General features: G+C 37.6%; 2 protein-coding genes across 3 annotated transcripts; both read right to left on the bottom strand.

Moving 5' to 3' along the window:
- Positions 1-361: 361 nt before the first annotated feature.
- Positions 362-13,281, bottom strand: LOC109044344 (maltase 2). 2 transcript variants are annotated; one of them, XM_072297926.1, is made up of 2 exons: positions 13,013-13,281; positions 362-2,410 (listed from the first exon to the last, which is right to left on the bottom strand). In XM_072297926.1, exon 2 carries the CDS (start codon positions 2,399-2,401, stop codon positions 536-538), a length of 1,866 nt encoding a protein of 621 aa, XP_072154027.1. In that variant the 5' UTR covers positions 2,402-2,410; positions 13,013-13,281; the 3' UTR covers positions 362-535. The 2 variants fall into 2 exon arrangements, with proteins under 2 accessions (XP_072154027.1, XP_072154028.1); XM_072297927.1 differs by lacking the exon at positions 13,013-13,281 and adding an exon at positions 9,797-9,921.
- A 4,610-nt stretch (positions 13,282-17,891) lies between these two features.
- Positions 17,892-23,039, bottom strand: LOC109044306 (maltase A3). The gene is given in 2 exon segments (XM_019061956.2): positions 17,892-22,912; positions 22,915-23,039. Coding segments are annotated over 2 exon segments (1,806 nt in total). The 5' UTR covers positions 23,024-23,039; the 3' UTR covers positions 17,892-21,215.
- Between the last annotated feature and the right edge of the window lie 3,495 nt (positions 23,040-26,534).

Genomic DNA, 26,534 nt, shown 5'->3' with positions numbered 1-26,534 from the left:
GAAAATATAACGTGCGTTTTGTAAATATTAAGGTGGTTCCGTATCAAACTTAATGATGTCCAAAGCACACGAATTTCTACACAATTTCTTATAGCCTTTTATAATCGATGGCGAAAAAGCAACAGCCAGGCGATAAAGTGTAAAGCCCAGCGATAGGAAATATAGCCCAGCTGCATAATTTTTTATCGCTTCGTATAGCCCGGCCGTATGATTTTCTCCGCATTCTACAGCCAGCTATATAATTTTCTGTAACCTTCTTTAGCCGGCTATAAGAATTCCTATGGTATTTTGAAACGCAGCTCTTATCGCCAATTTTTACCAGGGTACTCTCAAAATTAGGGAAGACAAATTTGAAGGCATCTTCCATTAAAGCAAATGCATTCAGTTGTATTAAAATGCAACAATAAATTTTAATTCATAACAATAGTCATACAGTCGATAAAGTTTGATCATGAATACTGACTAATAATACTTATAGGAACTATTAACAATCAAATACTAAAAAAATTCAAGCTGTACGCTACTTTTTAAAAACTCACTTCGTCTCGTCTTTTGATTCTTCTTTCTGCAGCGCTGGTTTCTCATTGGTTAAAATCAGGGCCTCCTTCGGTCGAAGACGAAGCCTGTCAGGTGATACTTCAGTGCCCTCCGCATACATGCTGTTGACGCTCGAAGCATAGACTGTGAGATTCGGTAGCGGCAAACTCAAGAGTTCGCTCAAATCAATGTAGTCGTAATAACTTCCAGTATTAACCACTGTTACATAGAGCACCTGATTAGCCCTATCAACTCGTTCTATCATCAGCGTCTGCCTGGAGAGAGTCTTAACATTCAGGGTACCGAATTGGATAACCGGTTTCTTCTTCAACTGGACAAGCTTCTTGTAAACTTTGAAGTGGCTCTTGGCGTCCTCCATCTGGATCTGGAGGTTGGAGCGATAGAAATTAGGGTTAACGGGGAGCCAGGTGTAGGCGAGCGTGGAGAAGCCGGCGCTGAGGGTGTTGTCCCACAAGAAGGGGGCGCGACACCCGTCCCGCGATACCTCCAAGTAGTGCTCTTTGCCAACGCCCAGAGCGAAGGGGTCCACGGTCTCGTCCCAGCGGATAAAGGTGTCCTCCATAGCGATCTCGTCGCCGAAGTAGGTGATGGCGGTACCCGGCAGGATGAACTGGATCATGTGCAAACCGTCCACCAGCTCCGGCCCGAAGCGGGTTGCGATCCTGGGTCTGTCGTGGTTGCCGAGCACCCAGTTGGGCCAGTGCCCTTCGGGCATGTTGGACATCCACATGTTGATGACTCGCAGGTAGTCCTGCGCCTGGGACTGCCGGTCGAGATCGGTGATCAGGAAGAAGTTGAACGGGAAGTGGGCGCCTTGATGAGTGGAGTTTCCGTAGAAACGCATGGTGTCCTTGATGGGGACGTAGGCCTCGGTCATCATGGCTCTCGTGGATGGTCTCCTGGTCGCCAATGACGTGCAGTTCTCCCTCTCCGTGTCGCAGGACTGGATCATGTTGGTTTCCTTCTTCGAGTACTCGTCGAGGACCTGGCGGAACTGGTGGATGATGTCGTAGGTCTCCGGTTGGTCCTGGGTGTAGACGTGGTTGAGGTACTGGATGCTGTTCTCGCGGACGCCGGTGAGGTAGGAGCGCGGCTCGTCCAGGAAGCGAGCGTCTTCGACGAGGGTGTTGCAGGAATCGACGCGGAATCCGTCGACACCGGCGTCGAGCCAGAACCGCATGACTTCCTTCATTTCCTCCAGAACGGCCGGGTTTCGATAGTTCAAATCGGGTTGTTTCTCGTGGTACTGGTGGAGGTAGTACTTCTGGCGGTTCTCGTTCCAGGTCCAGGCGGAGCCGTCGAAGAAGGAGACCCAGTTGTTGGGCGGGAGTCTGGTGCCGTTCTCGTAGCGGGCGTCGCGCCAGACGTAGTAGTCGGCGAAGGGTTGGATGTTCTGGACGGACTTCTCGAACCACTCGTGCTCGTCCGAGGTGTGGTTGGGGATGAAGTCGAGGAGGAGCTTGAGACCGCGCGACTGGACGGCTTCGCGAAGGCGGGCGAAGTCCTCGAAGGTCCCGTAGAACTGGTCGATCTTGCGGAAGTCGGAGATGTCGTAGCCGAAGTCGGCTTGGGGAGACTCGTAGATCGGGGAGAGCCAGACGCCGGTGATCCCCAGGGATTTGAGGTAGTCCATCTTCTCGGTGATCCCGTCCAGGTCGCCGATGCTGTCGCTGTTGCTGTCTTTGAAGGAGCGCGGGTAGATCTGGTAGATGACGCCGCTCTGCCACCAGTCTAGGTCTTGTACCTTCTTGCTTCCAGTCTCTGCCTCAATTGGTTGAGTGAGGGCTGTGCAAAATATGGTCCCTGTTAGGAACAGCAGGCCTAGTGTTTTCCTCCTCTCCATGTTATATGTCTGAAAGAGCAGAAAACAAACGAGTATTATTAAAATGTGGTGAAGCACGACAGCAAGTGGGGTATTTCACTAAAGCGCGCACACTGAAAAAAAGATTGGTAGAATTCACCATTCATTCACGCTGTATTTTATACACTGCGTGAATTCAAAGTCGATTCTGCCAGAGGAATGGTTACCTGTACCAGTATATAGTAACGTTTACCTTTTTTCTAGCAGAGTTGACTCTGACTCTGTGTGAAATACAGCGTAAAGGAATGGTAAATTCTACCAATCTCTTTTTTCAGTGCATAGTACATGAGGTAACTTTAGACGAGAGAGATATGAGACGGAAGTCCGAGCAATTGTTTTAAATTGGGTCCACAGGTTTTTCTTTTTATTTAATTTTATTTTTAGATGAGCCAGTTTAAAAAGTTAACCGCGCTATTTTGTATTCCCCTCTTGTTAGAAAAGCTGCTGCCGATGAGGAATAAAATTTCAATAAATAACTCAAAATGCCTTAATAACAGCTTTACTGTTTCTACCAATTTCACTGGCTCCTTTTGGTCATAAAATTCTGAACAGTCTAGTGGTAGTAGTGGTTGGAATTTTTTTATACCCTAATTACCGTAGAAAAAGTATTTTATTTCTCATCCCTAATTTTTTCGAAATTATGCTCTAATATTATACATTGTAAAAATACAATGTTTACAAGTTTACAATGATACAAGTTTTCGATCCACATAAACTCAAATAACTACGTGTAGAATTTGGAGTAAAAAGAGAAGCCTTGCCGTCTCTGACTCCATTTCAATCAAATTTTGTATTCCATCCTTTTTTCCATATTGTATATACGTAAAAAAATTAAAGTTATCGCAAATTAAGGGGGAATATAGGAAAGGAATGAGGAATAAAAGGTGAAGAACCCTCCACAAAATCGTCGAACAAGGATTGTACTACACAGGTTTTTGAAAAAAGAAACACGGCAAGTCTAAGATTGATAAAGCTACCCTTGAGACATAAGTTCAAAATACCAGTGCTGAAGAGTTAAATACACTTTCATCCATCGCTAATTATGCAGGGAAAAAATAATATTGGTAAATAGTTGTCTACTGCGGCTCTGAGATTTTCAAAGGAAACAGTAGATAAGATTTGGGCTGAAAAAAATCCATATCACTTGTGTGGGATACAGCTAGTGACGATGTGAGAAGACTTAACTGATTTTCGTTATTTTATTTTATTTCATCCCTTTTCATATCTTATCAATTTGACACCAACATGTTACATGTATAAGTTATCTTAAACCCAAATTAATGGAGGGAATTGTCTTAAATACCGATTAATTATTGGTGTCACTAAGGTCAATAATTTCAGTACCTATTCAACTCTGATTATATATTAAGTTAGGCGCAGAAGTCGAATGCCTCACCTGTCTCTCATTCGTTCCCCGTGAGGAGAAGACAGGAAAAGAGAAAGGTAGTCAATTAGCAGTATTGATAATTCCTCAAAAAGCCGGAGAAAGTAGGCATAGGATAAACTAAACTGGATTAGATAGAAAAAAAATCGTAATACAGCAAAAGGAAATTACTTTACTCTACTTTACACTACATTTCATCGTACCATAATTTTGAATGATAAAAGCATTCAGAAAAAACTAGTCGAAATTGTGTTATTTCGAAAATGATCGTTATTTTACAGTCATTAGAGATTAACTCATTTCTCAAGAACCGTTTGAACCGGTTCAAACCAAAACTTGTACTCTTTTTTTATTTTTGTTTGTTTGTTTGTTTGTTTGTTTGTTTGTTTGTTTGTTTGTTTGTTTGTGAGTCACTCGTTAATGCGTTCATTTTTACTTGGAGAAAGTATACTGCAAAAACGCATATCTCCTTTCCAACGCTCTAGACTTCCTATTAAAATAAACATTTTAGATTAAAAAAAAAAAAAAAAAAAATAACCCAGCGTCATTTCTTGGAAACCCCTCATTTTTCTACCCAATCCGAAGAATATTATGTGAAAATATCAATCGGTGGTGCTAGTTTGTTCTCTTTTAATAATATAAAACGGGAGGAGGGATTTTGAAACACCGCAAACGATGCACGAATTTTTGCAGTTTTACGATTGAGCTGTTATCAAATGCTTTTAAGGAAAACCAGGTATGGTCTAGAGCATGACAAACCAATCACAAATAAATGTCAATACTTTGTCCTTTTTGCTGCAGTGTATTCGTGTTGGGGATAGATTTTGGGGAGAGTCATTTTTCCTTCGGATTCATCGATCACCAGTGAAAATCGTTGGGAGGTCGAACGCATCAACGGGGGCCATTTTAGTGCATGTAGAAAAACATTAATTTCTATGGCGCATGTAAATACGACATGACATGGAGCTTTATATAACCTTTGCATCGCGGGGGAGGCGCGCATTTTGACGTATTTTATCTACATATGTATATAATGCCAAAGCAAAAATTGCCTTCAAAAGTTTTGAGTATGCAAACCAATCAACTTTCGTGTATAGGTTGTCATTTCTGGCATTGAAGGGGTATCAGCAGGTCATTTTTTCAAATGCTGTCCAAATCGATAGAAGACGATGAGATTGAACTTGAATTAAGTTATGTGTTTGCACACCTGTGCAAACATTATGCTGAGAAAATACATCAGACTCCTATATGGAATGTTCTCTGGAGAATATATTGTTGGCATTTTTCTCACTTAAAAATAGTTGTAAGAGCACTCTGGAAAAATTCTATGCACGTAATCTTCTGAAAATATTCTGCAAGTATTCCTATTTGTGGAAATTAGCCTGGCAATACTCCAAAAAATGTAAAAATTCCCACTTTTTAAATCAAATTCCAGGAGTTTGAAGATTACATTTTGAAGCTAAGATCGAGCTTTCGCGTGTTTTAAAAGTCATTCAATTCGATCCTTAAAAACTTGTAGACACCCATGCAGTTTTTTTACGAAGGATTGTAATTTTTAAAATTCTATACTCAGGTCATTTACGCTTCGTAATAACTGACTTATTTACTAATCGTACTATAATGAGCATTGTCTCGAATTTCTCAGATACCTCTACTAAGATTAACAAAGTTCGATTTCATGAACCTCAGTGCGAAGTATCTGTATTGTCCGAGTTAGTAGATGCGTCAAACCGAACTCTTGGTTCATACAGTTGTACTTTGTTTAAAGAACTGGACTCTTTTTGCGGTCCGGTTAAAAAGCTCGAATATGAGAGCCAAAAGGATGGTTACGTAATCCGATAGCTCAGTTTGACGAACCGAATAATGCTATCGATCTATGACGCGGGACTACGAATCACTCAGGTCAACGTTTTTTCTATCTATCGATCGATTTTCCTCAGTTTGAGTCTTTCAAAGATTCACGTCCGAAAAATTACCTTCCTCTTTTACTTGTCATTAGCTGCTTTCTAGTGTCAGAATAAATGTGGCTTATCACAGGTGTTAGAAAAAATCGCACGTCGGCATTACAGCATTTCAGAATGTCCGTCTCACTCAATATTTCCATAGAACAAAGTAATATTATCGCTTGAAATTCGGTGTGATAATTTTTTGCCACGTTGAGTTGTATTATCTCAAAGAACTTCATGCCGGCGCGGCGCACACTGGACCGAGTCAATAGGAGAGGTAGGATAAAATTTTGAAACTTTAAACGCTTGTAATAACTTTGCTTATACAAAACTTTAAGGTTCTAAAAGTGGTCCCATCGGTTTCCTCGTTAAATTTTCTCCCAGAGGCACCCCTTAAAATGTAAAATTTGACGAAATTAACATTAAAATTTGCAGTTTTGGTAAAAAAAACTCATGTTCGACCTCTCTAATTGACTCGATCCACTGTGCGGCGGGTTGGTTGATTCTCTAGTTTAAAGGCTCGTATATACTTTTTGACTTGAGCCGCCGATAAGCTGTCGTTTAATGATTGGTATTTTCCAGATGAAACTGGCTGCCTCGGAAAATTTTTGCTCGAGTTAAGATTATAGTCCATCGACTGATCTGGTCATTTCTATGGGTAGGTATGCGGGTAATATAAGACCGACGGTTTTAATTTTTTCATGCAGGAATGAGAAGGGAAAAGGTATTAAAATAGAGCGGAAATAACCCCCTCTCTTTAAATTAAACGCTCTCGATTTAACGAATCTAATTACATTCAAATAAGCTATCTCATGCTCCCCTCCCCTTGCCTCCCGCGCTTTTTTCAAATCAATATGATTTCCTTTACGAAACTTACATAACGAACGTTGAGATTCGTGAAAAAAAATCTGGATTCTTATGGACAAAAAATATCTTTATGGAATTGGAAGGAGGAAAAGGGGAAAGGAGGGGCAAGGAGAGGGAGGTGAGAAAAGAGGAAAAAGAGGTAAAAGAGGAGAAGCGAAAATTAGGAGAAAGCAGGAGAATAATAATTGTAATTTATTTTAAGCGTCGCCGTGGTTTTCTAGACAATACTCCCCCACTCCCCATGGTTAAGACGGATAAACGAATAGATATTTTGAAGTTTGGTACAATGACTTGAAACGTAAAGTAAAATAAAATTTTGGAATTAGGATTCAAAGAGAATTGAACAATTTTAAGAAGGTGGTTTAATAAGGAGTTCTGAGATATGCATTCCTTTCTTATCGCTTACCATTTATTTCATCGAGTCAGGCCTAGGTACTATAGTCATGATCGCTAATTTATTTTGGGAGGTTCCCTTTGGATTACACTCAAAACTGAAATGAGTTCACATGTCAATTTAATTGAGATTTGTTCAGTAGCAAACACAAGTCAGAAAAAATGTTTTGTTTGATCGTGATTTTTGATCGTGAAATTGATTTTTGATCGTGCCAGAATAAAGAGTAAAAAACCTTTTTGCCTCATGCCTGAGCATAAAACAATTAGACTTTTAGAGACTAAGTGAGAGGATCGTTGCAATATTTTGTGGGGAAAATCCGAAAATTCGGAGATGCAACATTTTGATCCTTCATACTCTATTCACAAAATTATAGAACAAGTTCATCGAAGCTTGACGAGGCTTCTTGATTGATGCAGGTTTCATTCAGTGTCATGTTTTAATCACACCTAACGGTAAAATTGTACCATGTACCATTCAGATTTATCATTGCAGTGGTCATCTACAAATTATTGCTCGAGTTCACCGTTCTTAATCATGGGCATGACAAGACAAACCTACTCCTACACTCCAACAAGTTCACTTATTTACTCATGACAAGGCGCCTTCAATTTAGGATGCAAGCAAAACGTTAGCAATGAATACGTATTGAAACATTGGAACAGTCATCTTCCGCGAGCTTTCGAACTAGTGCGTTGGTAACTGTTGATGCAGACTTCATTTGAATAGTTTTGTTTAAAAATAAGTTGCTCGTCATTTTATTTTTGTGGCCAGTTGTTCAACTAGCAAAAATCAACCTCGCCCCCCCTCAAAAAACACCCAAAAAAAACGCAAACCTATATATACGTGTGAAAACATGATCGTGACTACCAATCGGCACTTGCTTTAATTGTGTTTGTGTTTATGTTTATGTAAAAATTGAGGCATACAGATGGTGAAACTCTGTAAGCGCGTATCTTAAAATGCAACGTTGCAAATTTCTTCTTGCAGTTTATATTTCAAGAAGAAAGCAACTTTCAACTTGCTATTGTTTCTTGCAATTTTATTTAAAGTTTTTTTACTCGTTTATTTTAAAAACAATCATATTACACGATTATCTATTTTTAGCCATGGGTTTGAATTGAAATTCGGAAAACTAGTTTATTGGCTCGAATGAGTGAGATAAATGCATACAATCACTTACGATTTAACACACTCCTCGTAATCATAAAAGTCATAAATCTCCAATTTATTGAAGCGATATTTCGAGATCTACATGGGATTGGATTGAATAAAATTAGAATGAGGAAGCGCGTTTAAGTGACAAAATTAAATGCACGTAATTTCATGACATCCTTCCCGACACCTCTCAAGCGTGCTAATCGTGATTATGAGAACGAGGAGGGTAATCGATTCGTGGGTAAAAATGGGATAAGGCTGGATGTTAAAATCAATTAAACAAATATTGACGCAATAAAAGTATGCCCTAGACCCCACGACAGATTATGTAGTTGCATACAGAGAAGTTTCAACGTAAGTGAAGGCAAAACTTAAAACTGAGTCAGCCGTGATCCACTAGAAAATTTTAAGAGTCCAATTTTTCTGAATTTGCAAGTGTGTTAAAACTCAAATTTCGGAAAATTCCCAAGACTTTTTTCAGAAATGTTGAATGAATGGGTGAGAGCCATAGGGACTTATTTGCATTCTGACGTTTAGTTTTACCCGACAACTAGTGTCTTTAATGATCAACGGGTGCATGATCTAAGGCAAAAATTTTAGGGAATTTAAGTTAAATCACAAATTAAAAATTCCCAGAACTTGTTTTTTAAAAGGAAGACAGGCGAACAAATTTTCAGACAAAACTAGGCAACCTTACGTTATTCCCTTTCTGGGTCTTTCTCCTTGAATCAAGGGGCTTGGAGGACAAGATGCATAAGTGCAGTTTTTCCTATTTCGAGAAATATGTTTTTGAAGTTTTGAAATCACATGGATCCTTGAGGTGGAAGGAAAATTCAAACTGACTTTTAGATGCAGTTTGGAAGCGAATTTTTCACGGAATATGCAGTAAGCCTAGCTTTACCTGAAATCGTTAATTTTTCAGTTTTTTCAAAAACTGCTCTTATACGCCTTGTCGTCCAGGGCCCTTAATTCTCCTCTCCATCATACTTTCAGAAGAGGTCACAAATATATCGATGGTGAAAACGGCGGCAGATTGGCAATATAGTCTCTGTTTCTTTCGAACCTATGGAAATATATAGATTCTTGGAAGGGCCAGTTGCTCCGACAAGAATCGATTATTCGGTACAGTTTAAATGGACAGGACTCAGTGTTATTAACCTCCTAGATCCACCTCTAGATGGTGAAATTACAAACATTTATATCTCTGCTTGCAACGTTGCACATTTCCGTTCACATTTAAAATTTCAAGAAATATCTGCTCGAGAGATATCATCACTATCGCCTCAAATTTCATATAATTTTTTTAGCGCTCTTAAGAATACTCCCTGAAAAACTTGAGCAAAAGTTTCTATTATTTTGACTTAAAAATTTAACGTAGGAATGGTTATTTTGGAAAAAAAACAAAGGTGAGCCGCAGTCAAAATATATTGTTTTCTCAATTTCACCACTTAGTTGTGTTTGGTCATTTCCCGAAATCAAGAAATCGGTCGAAGAGAGAGGAGGAATAGGTACCTTACCCTTCAGTCCAGCCTCATGCTTAACGTGAGCTCATACGATCAAAAATACTTTGCGTGGGAGAATGATCAAAAATGATGTAATAATATTAGATTATGGCTTCATTGAGTCATTACCTGACTTAATGGGTGTCGATTTATCTATCAGCAGCAGCACTGATGTAACTGCACAGTTAAAAAATTAGCCATGATATTTCAAACGCTCATGAAAACAAAATTGGAACTATTAGCCGTGGTAGAAATGTAATCGACTTAAACGGAATTCGTTCGCGAAATAAAACGCGGAAAATGAAGGACTTATTGAGACTCAAGAAGAAGGGGACAGGAAATAGGAGGAGGGATGGACAAAATCAAAGAGCTTGACTATTTGAAAGGTAGGTGTAACGACTGCGAACAGTTCAAGGTCAAGTTCAACCATAACTGAGACCAAATTATTCATGATGGACTGTTTTGATTGTAGATGAGTCGTTTGACCATACCTCGAGGTGGCGATTAGCTCCTCCCTGAATGCAAATGTTCAAGCTTTCAAAAAAACCACTTGAGAGCGAATTACCGTTTATGTACTGGGGATAAATTGACTACATTTTGCAATAAGGAGCTACTACTTTTAACTCATCTATAAAAGCGCCTTTCTGCATGTAAAAACTAATTGCATAAAAGTTATTTCTAAATTGAGCCGGAAATAGCGGTCTCTTATGGCGGAATGTGGCCGGCCAGTGGTCGAAACACTTTTTGGTGAGATCCATGTGGCATTGTGGTGCACGGGCCAGGTTATATCATTTTGTGCAAAACATGCATAAATGTGAGAGAAAGCACTGTATGCTCTTCAAAATTATTGGGAGAAATGCACCCAAAATCTATAAAATCATCTACTTTGCGATTTTTCATGTTTCTTGGGGTCGATAGGAAAGCATTCCAAAAATCTCAACAAAATCTGAGTTATAAGAGGAAACTCGCAAACATATATCGGGTTCCCTGGCAATAAAATTAGAATTAAATTAAATAAAAGATGGAAAAGTATGAAAACAACTAATTGATGTATACGTTAGTGAATAAATAAATGAAAAAGTCCGTTCCGAATGCTGATGTATACACATGGTTAGAAAAAAAAAACCAATTGTATTGCAAAGAATGGCTTCTTTTGAACGCAATATGAATACAATTCTTGTCAAGTTAAAAAAAAGAAGAGACAGGAAAGCTCACGCGGTAGAAAAAAAGAAAGAAAAGAAACAAGAAAAAAAATAAAATAAACCATCCACAGTAAGTATGGAAACATGAGAACTAATGGGACATTGGGTCATTGATTGGAATTTGAATGCTTCCAACAAAATTAACTTCCATAATGATGAGATTTATAGGCGTTTGACTCCCCACGAACACAAGAAAATCTTGCGGTTGCGGCCATAATGAACTTAGATCAGCCAAAGTAAAGTTAGTAATTGATCAGAGTTGTATATTAGCCGTGACCGATTAGGTTACATCAGCCCTTTTCTAATGTTTCCTCAATGCGTAAATCGAAAAGTTAGGTCAAGTTAGGTTCAAATTCGTGATACGACTATATCAACTCCTAAGTAGCTAAAATTGCATAATTACCGAGTTGAAGGCGAACTTGGTATCTCCCTCGTTCGCTACTTTAATTGCACTCAAAAATGATTGATACTAACAGTTGTTTGAAGAGTGAGACGCGAGTGTCTATTATTTAAGCTTTGGAAACTCAAACCCTACATTTTACTTGGAACGTTTCAAAATTTCCGACTTCACTTTATTCATTTATTTTCCAATGAAAACACGCAAACTTCAGTTTTTAAAAGTTTGGCCGAAGATTTACCTCACTTTTATACAGCGAGGACAAATGACAGCTTTTTTGGAGATGATAGGTGATGAGAAAGTTTATGGTTTAAAAAATAAACTAAAAAAAAAAAAAAAAAAAAAAAAAAAAAAAAAAAAAAAAAACTTTGAAGCGTGGTAAATTGAAGTAGGTACACTTATTTACAGTTCAACCAGAATTATCTATTATTTACGAGTATGCGTTGAAAAATGAATATGGAAGATACTAAAGTGCTGATAACTAAATTCAAAGGTTATTACTTTTAGATCTATGAACTCCATCCGTAATGCCCATGGCATAGGACGTGGAGGCGGAAAAAGAGAGGGGTATTTAAAGGTTATTACATGATGTGGCAAGGTATGGCTCGGAAAGCCTGATGTTCTTAAGAGTAAAAGTGAGCGTTAGCATCAAAAACTAAAAGTGGACTTTCGTACACCCCAACCAGGTTTCTCGCTATTCCGAACAATTTAAGTTACCACATTTGGATCCCTCTTGCCTAACTTCATTACACAGTTGGACCACGTCAAACAGAAAGGATCTAAGCCGCATCAGCTATTGTCAAATTTTATTGGGCACTTTAATTTTTTTTACATTTAAACGGTTGTGCGGATTTTCTTGCAAATTTCAGTGAATTTTCTCCATAGTGCGAAGCAAATTCCTTAAAATTTTCAAAGGAATCCGCACAAACGTTCTCTCGTAAAACATTAAATTACCCAGTTAAATTTGGCAATAGCTGATGTGGCTTGATTCCTTTCTGTTAAGCGCGGTTCAGTTAATGTCATTTCAAATTCGAGAGCAAACGTCCCTCTTCTTACGCCCAATTCACACTATCAACTTTTCGTTCAATCATTCGAATGAAAAATTGGATAGTGTGAAACTGACGAGAGAAAACGACAATTTAATGAAAAATTGGACGGAAACTAGCATGTGACGTCACATCCAACTTTCCGTCCAACTTTCTTTGGCGCCGCCAACTGGATGGAAAGTTGGAACGAAATCCTCCGACCGACATGAGCCGAAATTGTATCTTCGCGAAGCTCAGGCTGATGACAATATCACACTGCAACGGTAAGTAATTGAATCAAATTCTTTTGCGTCCGACTTTCCATCTAACTTTTCGTTCAATTATGTCGGATGAAAAGTTTAATAGTGTGAATTGGGTTTTTTATTGCTTTGAGTGGCTACCATGAATACATATGATTAATGTAAGAGGATATTTGCCAAGGTGTTATGGATTTTCACTGATTTATTTATTTAATAAACATTGCAAACGTGCTAAAGCTTTTCGGCTTGCGGCCATCATCAGAGCTTACAAAGAAAGGTCAAAAACTCAAAACTAAAAAAACTTTTAAAAAAACGCTGGTCACAATTATCAATAAATTACCGCTGTGTGAATATCGGCATAAAGCTTGGTACCATATCCTCTCACATTAATCATACTTCAAATGGTGTTACTAAGCATAATGAACGATTTCATGAATACATATAGTTAAAAAAGAACTCACTTGCTTGGAGTCGAATTCGGCGCCCCGTGGGTCCGTAACTCCGTCGTCCAATCAGACGCCGATTGAGGTAAACTTGCGTCCTCGGTTGTAACTTCCTGGCTGGGAACACTGCGGAGGAAAATCACTGGGTACACCGGCGGTAGCTGTGACTCTAATGAATGGAGCCGGTGCAAAAGCGCGACTTAAAGGAAGGAACCGCGGTGTTCAATTTTGCCGCTCTGTCTCTCCGACACCTCTTATTTGTTTTTGGTGAATGCTAAGGAGACGCTTCCCGGCGGCAATTATCTCGATGACACATGGAACACTCAGGCAAGGCACTTTTCGTTGCTCTGGAGCACATTCGCGACGTGGTTGCGAAATTTCGTGCCACGATAATTCTTCGCAATTTTGCACACACTTGAAGCTCGTGAGATAGGAATCGATTGGAGCGAGTGTAGAGCTCAATGAAATAGGGGAAAAAATAAGAGGTGTCGGTGGATTTTTCCCCTTTCATTGAAATCAGCCCCTGGTACCAACAATTGGATTACATTTTGCAATAAGGAACCACTATTTCTGGCCCATTTAAGAAACAGCATACTTACATGCCATTGCTTTCCCTGCACAGATATGTGCTTTTATGGGAGGGCCAGAGATATTGGTTCCTTATTGCAAAATGTAATCCAATTCGTCACCTTCGAGCCAAAGTAGGTGTCACAAGCGCCATGCGACTTTTCAAAATTTTCGCCGTCATTTTATTTTTTACAGAGAAATTGTTGGTTGAATCTGTTTGAAAAATTCACTGAACTTTATCGGCAGCACAAAGAAAATTCAATAAAATTTTCGGACAGCCTCGTTGAACAATTTCTCTGCAGGGCCGGATTTTCCTACTTGCCGCCCAAGCACCGCCTGTATTTTGTCGCCCCTTCCTCATTCGTTTTAAAACATCAATAAAAACCATCAAGTGAACGTGCCAGCGGGGAGGGGTGCATAAGACGCGTTTACTCGCGTTGAACACATTTTTTGGGAAAGCCCTGTCAACACTACTATAGCAAAAGGTCACGGAACTTTGCGCGGAAGTCAAGTTTCGTAAACCTATCTCTAATGGTCAAGGCCTTCCATTCATAAGAAATGAACGAAAAAATTATGAAAGAACAAACACAAAATTTGGTTTAATGATTTAAACTTCCGCCGCCGCGCCGCGCCGACCGCACCGTGTTTGGCGCAATGCGTGAAGTATTCACGCAGTCTTGTAGGCGCTATCCGTTGCACGCTGACCGCACTGTGTTTGGCGCAATGCGCGAAGTATTCATGCATTCTTGTAGGCGCTATCCGTTTTACGCTGACCACAGTAACCGCATTGTGTTTGGTGCAATGCGTGAAGTATTCGTGCAGTCCTGTAGGCGCTAATATGTGTTACATGCCGTTTGCCGCGCAGAGGGCTTCTCCTTTTCATCTCAAGTCCTCTTCATCATTTCTCCCTAAGTCGCCGTTCCAGGTCAAATTGTGTTTGGTTTCTCTCTTGACTCGACTAATTAAAGGTGCTGTCTCTTGTATCGCTGAAAGACGACAAAATTAGAAATTACTATACTCTCAGGATATGAGAGATTTTGTAGCCTATTCCCGTTTTTAATTTTTGTTTTCTAAATCCGATTTTTTTTTATACCCACATTTAAAAAAATTGCAAAATTTGCCGCCCCCTAGATTTGCCGCCATGGGCCTCGGCCCATGTGGCCACCCCCTTAATCCGGCCCTGTTTCTCTGTGAAAAAATTAAATGGCGACGGAAATTTTGAAACGCATGGCGCTTTTGATACTTTGGCCGGACGAATTGACAAAAAAGAAGAAAGAACTTTTGGAAAACTACTAATTTAAGGTGACTGTTGGGTAATTTTTCAAGTTAAAATGTGTGAGAGGTGAACATGTAGTGAAAACAAGTTTAAGCACCTGAAAATATCTACAGTCGTTTTTTAACACTTATTAAAGGTATCTCTGTTTTAAACATGCTAAAAAAAAAAAAAAAAAAAAAAAAAAAAAAAAACTTCTAAAAAATTGTGCCTTAGTGGTTTCTCTTGTGGACTTTTTCTTTCAATAGACGTAAATTTTACTTAAAATTATACCTACTCAAAAAAAGTTTACTGAAACATAATACTTGTCAGTTTTTTCAGAGTTTTTGAAAAAAATTTAACAGTTGTTGTGAATAAGTGAGCGAATGTCTATAGCTAAATGAGTGGGGGACTATTCCATTGATTTCACGTGTTAAGATAAAAAAAAGAGTCGATTTTGCTTGAGGCGCGAAGAATTTCGGAGGTTGGACCGCGAAGTGGTGAAGGGGCCCACCCCCTAGTCCACGGTAGTCTCATCATCAGCTGACCATTTGTCAACTATGCACAATCAAGACTTGCCAGATCGCAAAAATTATTGGCAATAATTACTCTTTACACAGATAAAGCTTGAATAAGTGTAATATTTAGCACGATTTAGCATAGGTAACGCGCCGAATTTGTATACCTCGGGTGAGGGGCGGCTCTTGCCATTTGCTAAGGATCCCTAATTACGTATGTCAAGATGCGCTCCGCTCCTCAGGAAAATCCTGGACGAGGGGGTTCTCGAAGCGTAGGTACCTACTCCTCAGCGTCACGCACAACTTCTTCCTGTAAGTGGGCACGTTCGTTTGTTTCCGGCGTATGACGTAGGTATTCTGGCGTTAGGATTCCTGAGAGCAAACGTGGTCAGCCAAGCTTCCAAATTCTCTTTCAAAATCTATTGTAAGTTTTTTTCACTTACTTACTGGCGATTTTTACTTATACGAAATCAGGCAAAAAAAGTCAGTACCTACCTATGTTGGAGTTTTTTAGCCGTTTTTTGTGCTTTAAAAAGCACAAAAAAAGTGCAAGTTGTGCAAAACAAAGTCCCTGGGATGAAAACCCTCTGATTTAGTAGGTTTCTTGCTCATAGCGAAAAAAGCGATTCCCAAGTAGCAGTGATCGCGTATTTTATCGGTTGATTATCGCGATTATATCGGTGGCAATTTATCGCAATATTATCGAATAAACAATTGCGACTTACGGCGATTAAATCGCTATGCATTGCAATTTTTTGTTCAATAAAATTGCGATCAATTTTCGTCGATAAAATCAAGATTAAATCGCCATAAGTATATCGCGATTGTTGTTGCGATAATATCGCGATAGATTACCGGGCGATAAAATCGCGATTTTATTGTAACAAAATCGATGATAATCGCTCAGATGTTCATGACCTTATAGCGATTTTATCGCCGACAAAATCGCAACAAATCGCGGTTTTCCCGTTGAAATATGCTACTTGGGTTCGAGGTCAGACAAATCGATTTTCAGTTATCGATGTTGAACGCTTCTTAAAATTCTTGAGAACAATGGGTCAATATTTCAAGCCTAAATTTGCATCATTAATGATGTTGTGAGCGTTTGAAGTGAATTTTTTCTGAGGCAGATGGCAGTGCCGGTAAATTTTGACAGCGTGTTTCTGCATTGTTCCATTTCTAGTCTTCAAAATTTGGATTGCTTCCAAAAGGTCAATATTTTGAATTTTTGGATCCCCTTGACGCTAAGCTTATATGCGCAGCATTAACGTTAACCCCTCTGATCTGTGATGAAAAAATTAGCCTCATGTTTTTCTGCTTCAGAACCTTTTTGCATGACTCCAATAATGTTTTAAGTGTTTTTAACATTAATACACTCTTCCCTAAATGAGTGTCGACGGCTCGCTTTTAACCCTCCCCCCCTCCTCCCAAATCGCCATTTATCGCGCAAAAGCGCGTTTTTATCGCGATAAGATCGAGGGTCATCGCTCAGATTTTGATGATCCTGGCGATTTCATCGCCGATAAAATCGCAAAATGTAGCGATTTTTCCCTTGAGAAATGCTACTCGGGTTAATGCAATATGATAGCAACTTTTTTTTCTTTTTTTTAAAAAAAAATTATTTTTATCATAGAATCGCACATTTTAATGTAACTTATTGTTAGTCATAATAATTATTGCTGATTTAAATGATTGATAAAATTAATCTGCATGTGGATAGGGTAAGCACTTTGCAATACAACGATTGCAACTTAGACCAATCGTTTTATTGAGATAGACTGCAACACAAAGAGCCCCTTCAATTAGAGAATCGACAACATGCATAACACTTCGAAACAGAGGCAACGGGGAATTTATTGTAACCTGTGCTATGTGCTACTAAGGCCACGATAAAGTCAATACTTTTTTCTTTTTCAAGAATTGCAATTGGACCCTCTTTGTTCCATTGATCCTCTAATTTCACTCCAATAGAACTTGATTGGTTTTTCGCAGCACCTAGACAAATGATTTTTACTCTTGATTTCTTATTTTAATTTCTGCTTCATATAGTTGGGACATAGACAGTGAAACTACCAGACCACGCATCTCTTTTGCGATGTTTAAAAATCTTTGCTCCCATTTTATTTTTCTGAAGGAGAACAAATCAATATAATTTCTTGAAGTTTTCACGGAGTTCTCCTCGCAGAAATAAGAAAAATAACGAAAGTTTTTAAGAATTGATGAGTAGTTTTCCATTTATAAAAAAAAGTATGACAAGAAGGTCTGGAATGTCGCAAACCAATGTATGCAATGTCTGCTAATTTCACCGTTGACCTGTGCTCTAGATTAAAATATTACTACAGTAATTTCCTCAAGGTGGATTGTCAACTGATGAAATATAGAGTAGCTAGATCAATTATTAAAACTTGGGTGCACAGGGCGTACCTATTTGAGATATTCTATTGACTAGGGAATTTGAGAAAACCCACAAAGGCAGATTAATAGAGCGAAACTTGTGGCTTAGGTTGTTTCAAATCATAAAAGTAAAGGTGTAAACTTAAATAAAAATGAGACCAATGAATGAATTTTTGAAGTTTATTCAGGTGTCTTTTAATATTTGTGGGACAAAATAGCAAAATGTTTTTACAAGGTACCTATAGTAAAAGTTTTTGCACATTAACTTAAATAATACTTATCAATACCTAAATATACTATATACAAAGTAAAAAAAAAAACAGATTATTAACCAAAAAGAAGTTACAGAACATTCAACATATATCATGCCAGCACCATGTCTTTGAGTGAAATTTGATCATTAAAATTTTAAGAATTGCACCTGGATATGTTTTTTGAGAAATCTGATCATTTCGTACAAGCCTCTTCATGGCTTCTTCCCCAATTTTGTAGATTTTAAAATTTGGTGTGAATTAATTCATTACTGTGTTTTAAAATGAAAGAGTGTTAAAAATGCAGCAAAGTTTTATAAGAAAACACATTTGTGTAACTCCTGGAAAATGATCGAAAACGAAAGTAGAGAATTTTAATTAAGTTTCATCACAAATTTAAGTAAGTGTGAAATTATCAACTGAAGCTGCAAACTCAGCTGTTAAACATCGTAAGAATTTAAAAAGGTGCAATGTCTATTTTTTTTCTCCTTTTTCTTTAACAACACTATTTGACCTTACATTTCATGACATTTTCATCATTCTTAATAGGTACAATATTATAATGACTAAAACTTGATACACTCTCGACGATTATTTGATAAGAGCACTTGTGAATCCATTTAATGAGGATGGATAGCTGAAATATAAAATTAGTAGATGCCACAGTATATAATCAAGTAAATTTTTAAAAGTTTCAAAAATAAATTATTGCGTTAAAAATCTTAAACGAGCTGCAGTTAAAAAAGAGGTTTTATTGAAAGGTGTAATTTAAACAGGTGGACGCAATAGGAAATGTCCCTTTTCTTAGCTTTTTATTTTGTGAGCAACTACAGGTTTCAATAAAAGCGTTTAGTACTATCAAGGAGCAAAGGCAGTACTGAATTTCTCATAAAAAATTTCCACCATGAAAGAGGTAAGATTTTAATTTTCCTATGCTTTGACCTTCACAAGCTAGGAATAGATTAAAGTCCGCTGATTAAAATTGATTCGAAGCTAAAAATAGGAGCAAATTTTGCGGAACCACAGAAAAGTGAGCAAAAGTATGATCGATGATCTTTCGTCCACCTTCTCTTCTCACCTCACTATTTTCATGCTATGAATTTTCGCGCAGCAGATTGATTAAAGCAGATGTAGGAATGAAGATAAAAAAATGGCAGCAATGGCTATTTTAAGTTTTAACACCATATAAGATAAACCTAACTGATACGTGACCTTCACTTTTGACTCCCTGGAGCATGAGATTAAAGAGAGATTTTCAATGGAGAGATAACAAATGTTTATTATCCTAAGTAAATTGATTGGAATTATTCAATGAGGCTAAAATACATTCATTAGCCTTAAATCACTCATTAGATTGAGCACAACAGGAGTCTCATTAAAAATGTGCGTGGAAACAATCTGACACAAAAACAAGTAAAAAAAATCATGGTAATGAAGTAGGGGACCGAGGTTCATCATTCTAGAACCAATTGGAAAAACTGAGAAATTAACATGAGAAAAAGTATGATCAAACATAGAGAGTCATTTGCATACAGTAACTTTAATGAAAGGGTTTACTAGAATTATTTGATGCGTTAAAAAAAGAGAGCAAAATTTTTACAGTGAGTAATGAAAAATATTTAAAGATCAAGGATTCAATCTAAAAGCATACAGTTAGAAAATATATTACCTTTTGCCGTTTGGATATCAATAGAGATTCAGAATCTCCAAAACACTGCGTGGTAATGAAAAAGTAACTGAGAAAAAAATGTGAAAATTCAAAATTTTAAGGGTACAAATGAAAGTAAAATGAAGCTGCTCACTACCAATCAAGTTAGATGTTCTTAAAGAACAAAAATGAAGAAGATTTTAATGACTAACACTCTCAGTGCTTCCATTTTGTAGATAGAAAAAAATATATACTTCATTGCATAAAAAACTAGTGCAAAAACTATAGAGAGGTAAAATTAACAAATAAAATAAAAACAGCATTTTAATGTTTCTGTATAACAGAAGATAACAAGAAAAAAAAGACTAATACTCTGTTTGCAGACACTTAATGATTAAAATTGAATTAGAGACTAAAAATAACAGTAATATCACAAAATCATAGAAGAGAGTATGTACCTTGCAATTTCACTGCATAAAAATAAAAAACTTAAAAATCACCACAAACAAAACCTACATTCATTCATTCATGTAATTTTCCAGATACCTATTTTCTTTTGAAGAAATTTGGACGAGTGTTCAGATTTCTTTTAAAGAAATTTTCTCTTAAAGAAATTTGAACGAGTGCTCAAAGCAAGGATGAATTATGTTTAAATAATGAGAGGTAAACCAAAAATTGTTAAAGTAATTTCAGAGGAGAAAAGACAGAGAAATGACAAAATTGAATAAATTGTTAATAGAAAAAAAACCTTTGATCCAGCTTGTTCTACGTTTTTAGAGTATTTTTTGGCAACTTAAAAGAAAAATTAAACTACACAGAGGCATAAGGTTCTTCTCTCGTAGGAGCTGCCGGGCTGATGGAGCACTTTATCATGTTGGGCCGTTGTATGCATACATTCTGAGTTAACTGTTTGATCACATAATCAACTCTCCATAAAATTACTTTCTTTTTCCTCGACCTCTCATAGATCAAACATTAAATAAATTAGAAAGCAGAAGATGAAAACATTCACCTTTCCTCAGATGACAAAGGCAATAAGTACCCGTATAAATAGCGACTTAAATAAAACTTCAGTTATTTTTTGCATCGTGTCCAACAGACTTTCACTTGTACCAGGCTCATCTTATCAAAATTACAAAACCTTTAAGACTAATTGAAACGGTGGTCTATCATTGTGCACAAAAAATGACATTTTTCTGCCAATTATTTTAAAATTTACCTTAAAGCTCTCAGTTTCTTTTTATCAGTTTTCTGAGGCAGTTTTTTTTTGTCAGTTTTCTGCAAAGCTTTCACTTATGAGTGTCCAAAATTATCATTCTAACAATTGTGAAAACTTAAAGTACAGTAGAGAATTGATAGAATGAATCCACTCTACTTCATTAATGTCCCCAACTTAGTTCTCTTTCCTCTGATATTTTGGGGAAACGTTTTTTCTTCTGAGGTTTCACGCCCTATTGACATCCTGAATACAGGAAACAAAGGCAAAGGTAAACAAAGGAGCCTGATGACAGATTTCGAAGACTGAGTCGTAACATTTGCGCACATTTTCCTCAGATTGGAAATTTGATCAGTAAGAAAAAACATTTTCACTTCAAGCTTTAATATTTGTGTTTGTAAGAACTATTCCAGCCTTAGGTCGAAGATGAACCTCCTCAAACGGAACCATATCTCCGTCTTGGTAAATTGAATTCATGCTGGACACATAAACCATTAATTTTGATGCAGGGAGAGCTATTGACTTTCGTAGATCTAAAGTTTCAAAACGACTTCCAAGGTTAACAATAGTGAGGAAAAATGAATCTTCGTATGTCCTTACAATCATGATAACCCAGTCTGATGGGATGATGATGGCTAGTTCACCATACATCAGTACCTTGTGTTTAGTCAAACCGACTAATTTACGGTAGATTTTAAAATGACTTTTCGATTCAGCTAGCTGCTTTTGAAAGTTGAAGTGCCAGTAACCGGGATGAACAGGTAACCAAGTGTCTTTGTTTGTAGAGAACCCTGCACTTACTGAGCTATCCCACAAAAATGGAGCGCGTTCCGGATCACGGGAAAATTTCAAGTACCGGTCTTTGCCTGCATTGAGACCTGGTGGATCAATGGTTTCATCCCAGCGAATAAAAGTATTCTCTAATGCAAGTTCATCACCCATATAGGTGATAACAGTGCCAGGTAATAGAAATTGGATCATATGAATTCCATCCACAAGTTCTCTACCATATCGGGATGCAACTCGATGCTGGTCATGGTTCCCAACAACCCAGTTTGCCCATTTACCCGTTGGCATGTTTGAATACCACAATTTGATTACTTTTTCGAAGTCAGATGCATCTGACTGACGATTTAAATCAGTAATAAATAAGAAATTGAAAGGAAAATGAGCTCCGTTGTGGGTTGTGTTCCCGTAGTATTTCATCACATCTGAAATTGGTGAATACGCTTCTGTAGCCATGAATCTTGTCCCAGTATGAGCACTTAACAGTTGAGAGGCCATGGTGTCATCACACTCAATAACATCATTTTCAGAGCAAGGTTTTTTGGACTTAGACGACTGACTTGAGTAACTATCCAAAACTTCTCGAAATTGGTAAATCATATCAAAGGTTTCCGGTTGGTCAAGCATGTACTTGTGATTGTAATAATCAAAATCCGTGGGAAGATAGCCAGGCTTGAAGGATCGGGGCTCGTCCAAAAATCGGTCATCTTCAAAGATTGTGAAAACAGCATCCATACGAAAGCCGTCAACTCCTTTATTGAGCCAAAATCGGAGGATTTCCTTCATCTCTTCAACAACAAGAGGATTACGGTAGTTCAGATCAGGTTGTTTGTAATGAAACTGGTGGAGATAATACTGCTGTCGCTGATCATTCCACGTCCAGGCAGCACCACCAAATTGGCTGACCCAATTGTTCGGCGGGTGGCGGACTCCATCAATGAAACGGCCGTCCTTCCACACATAATAATCTCGGTAAGGAGTGATATTTTTGACAGAATTTTGAAACCATTCATGCTCGTCACTTGAATGGTTAGGAACAAAATCTAAAATGAGTTTCATCCCATGTAAATGGAGTGTGTTCTTCAATTTTTCAAAATCATCTAAAGTACCAAACAGGGGTTCAATGTTTCTGTAATCAGAAATATCATACCCAAAATCAGCCATGGGTGATTTAAAGATAGGTGAAAGCCAGACGGCAGTAATACCTAGCTGTTTCAAGTAGTCAACTTTTTCTGTGATTCCATTGAGGTCACCAACTCCATCGCCATCGCTGTCTTTGAAAGAGCGGGGTAAATCTGATAGAAAACTCCAGTTTGCCACCAATCCAGCGGTTCATCAGCTTTGATAAGGGATGGATGATAGACAAGGAACAAATTTAAGATCAGGATGAGCTTCATGATCCCACTTCAATAACTGAAACAAAAAAAGACAAGTCTTTTAGTAATAACTCATACTATCGTGCTTTGAACAATCCATGAAAAAAAGCCATGAAAAATCTTTTGAAAAGTCATTAAAAATCAGAAGCAAAGGATTATGAAAGAAATATTCAAGGGTCAGTCATTTGCATACAAAATTGAACTAAAATATTGTCCTTTACACATGATCAGATGTTATCAAGCAAGTGCTTAGATGCAATCACATCTAATTCTTTAAGCATACTCAGTATAGAACGGGGTGATTCTTTTTCAACTCCTATTTCAGGATGTCCACCTGACATTCTCGAGCATTGTGATCAGAAGATTTCATTAAATCCCCTGAGAAAAGGTATCAGCTATTGTTGAATAAAAAGCTTTGATATTAATTTTAAATTAGAGCTCATGAAGCTTGATTTGGTTTAGAAAAATAAGCACTTTGACCACATTGCTTCAAAAGTTTCTTTCATGTTTTAAAATTTCAAGGAAATATCATTGGATAATTTTTCACAAAAATTTTGGTGGATAATCTCGATGCAGCATCCTGCTCTGTAAAGCATTATTGATTTGATATTGCCTTAACATCCCCTCTCTCCTGCAATATTGAAAGAGAATGATGAATAAAAATTAAAACTTAGGAAATAGAGAGAAATTTTTTTTTTTTTTTTTTTTTTTTTTTTTTTTTTTTTTTTTTTGTGGCATTATGATTGAAAATGAGAATTAGAAAAAAAAACTCCAATACCATATTCCTGAAAACACACAAAGCAAGAAGGAATGTTTTTAATATTTAACAAACAGTATACCTACTTTATATATTTTTATATTTTTTTTATATGAGAGGGAAAACAGAGAAATGAAATAACTTACTTACCACTGAACTAAGAGTCAATAATTAGGTAAATAAAATCACTTATAAGTATTGCTCATCACAATCTTTCGGAGAGTTTCTTAAAAATTAAAATGTAATTTAATTGTTTAGAGTTCACGAGGAATAGGTATAGTTCACTTTAAAAGCTACCGGTGATGTAGACGAAACACTGAAGACTAAACTGTCATGTAATACTACAAAATTAAAGAAGATACTTTATCTTATCAGTTTACAAGTGTGCTCAGTGAACGAGGATAATCTAAATATATGACTGATAGCTTGGAAACTGTGAATTATTTGACGGTTGGCTACTCGGTTCATGCACAAGCAGATCAAACGCACTAGATCAACTGATAAACAGAGCCTGGCTCTTATATGTTAACTTCAATCCAACGTAAGATATCTAGCAGATTGCGTCAATTTTATCTTGACTTATGCATCATGAATTCACTTCTATATCTTATCTGACGTAATATTTGTGTGCCTCGTATTTGTAGACAGACCGGCATGCAAGTCAACAAAATTTTAGACATCAGTACAAAATTCATAATATGTGGCAAGTGCATCATTACGCTGTGTTGCCATTTCATGTAGGGTTGTGTTTGTAATTAAATGCATTACTAGGATCGAATTTACAAGGAGCAATGCTTCATTAGCATTGATTTTCTTTAAAAAATTGCTGCAACAGCACAAAGCACAAGTCACACTTGTGCAGCAGAACAGTTGCACTTTACTCAAGTATGCCCCAAATAAGGCCTGTCTGAATAGAATTAAAATAAATACATGCAGAAAAATTTAAAACTCTTACCGAGATTTTTCAATGTAAATTGGTGAAATATAACAGAGTTATTTGTGTGTTTCATGAACAAAATAACACCACAGTCACTTTCTTGCTGTAAGCGGGTATGTGTCACAGAAAGGGTAAAGCTCTCAATGCACGACTCAAGATGTTACATAAGTGTAGGAATATTGACATTGGAAACTGACAGGCACTTTAGACAAAAAAAAAAATTGGTACGAGAATATTCAAATGAGTTAGGGGTAAAAGATAAAACATCTGTAAAAGAGGATCGAGGCGAAAGGGCGGTTTGTTTTGATTAGAGTGAGGTTAGGATTCAAAAAGCAGCGTTGCCGCGTCATTGGTGCTTCATGGTGCTTTTCAACAATTTCGACGTTTTGACTGTCTTGACCATTTTTTGAACGAGCCATGAGTTCCGCTTGGAAAAGCCGTAAACTTCGAATGCTTTTTTCGCTGGAAATCTTAAGACTTAAAATGCATGTTTTGAAGATCAAAGTATCTCTAAAAAGTCATGAGTCAAAAAATACGAAAGGGACATTTAAAAAAAATCCAGGAATAATTTGTGAAAAATTGAAGGATTCATTGTGTATCTGTCATCCAAAAATACTGTATGGTTTCTTGACTCGTATATGTTTTACTACCGTATTTTAAAGTTGTTCTTTATTTCTTGTTTTCCTTTTTTCTGATGAAAAAGCGACGAATTGCGGTATTTCGCAATGTCAACTCATCAATTTTTCACAGAAAACCTGATATCCCTAGCAAAAGTTCATGGAACTTTGCGCGAAAGTTAGGTTTATTAGAAACGTACGAAAAAATTATGAAAGAACAAACATAAATATGGTTTAATAATTTTAACTTCCGCCGCACCGCGCTGACCGAACTGTGTTTTTGCGCAATGCGTGAAGTATTCATGCAGTCTTGTAGGCGCTATGCGTTTCGCATCGACCGCTGCTGGCAGCACAGTGTTTGACGCTAGTTTGACGTAATGCAGGGAGTATTCATGCAGTCTTGTAGGCGCTAATATGTGTTTCATGCCAACCGCCGCGCCGAGGGCTTCTCCTTTTCATCTCAAGTTCTCGTCATCATTGCTCTCTGCGCCGCGCCAATTCAGGCCAAATTGCGTGTTTGGTTTCTCTCTTAACTCGACTAACTAAAGGTGATGTCTCTTATATCTTCGAAAGACGACAAAATTAGAAATTACTGTACTCTCAGGAAATGAGAGTTTTTGTCGCCCCTTCTCGTTTGCAATTTTATTTCTGAATTCGATTTTTTTTATATACCTACATTTAAAAAAGTGCAAAATTTGCCGCCATGGGCCGCGGCCCATGTGGCCATCTCTAAATCCGGCCCTGATCATACTCCTTAATATGTAAAATCATAAGCGTGACTCGTAATTGCATAACGCCTGAGATGCGAAGCGCTTCGAAGGGGTGGACTGCGAAGCGATCAGGGGGCGGCGGGAGGGGGTCTCCTTAATTTTTTTAATTAAATAATATACAGCACAGAGAGTAGACCATCTGCATCGTCGCAAACCAGTATACAAGGTTTCAGATTTGAACCTCAATATATTCGTCTTTTACTAATTAAAGTCGAAAAGGTATGCCTCGACAAAATCGGGTCGGGTTCAACATTCACAATCACTTATCAAAGCGTGCCGACTTTTTAGTAGTCAGCCACTATTCACGATGAAGAAAGTATTACATAATTCATAAATCAGCGCTTCTCAGACAGTCATCACAACAACAATCGGCAATTCGCAATCGACGGAGTGTTGGCGCAAAGAACAGTGCAAATCATACCTTGATGTGATGGTTTTTATCTTGGGATCG

This window comes from Bemisia tabaci, chromosome 3, assembly GCF_918797505.1.
Source record: "Bemisia tabaci chromosome 3, PGI_BMITA_v3".
In the NCBI taxonomy this organism is placed as follows: domain Eukaryota; kingdom Metazoa; phylum Arthropoda; class Insecta; order Hemiptera; family Aleyrodidae; genus Bemisia; species Bemisia tabaci.
The sequence above is the reverse complement of the archived record's forward strand: the minus strand, read 5'-3'. Positions and strand labels throughout refer to the sequence as shown.

Excerpts from the sequence above, each read along its gene's own strand:
- LOC109044344 (XM_072297926.1), bottom strand. The coding sequence starts at position 2,401 with ATGGAGAGGAGGAAAACACTAGGCCTGCTGTTCCTAACAGGGACCATA.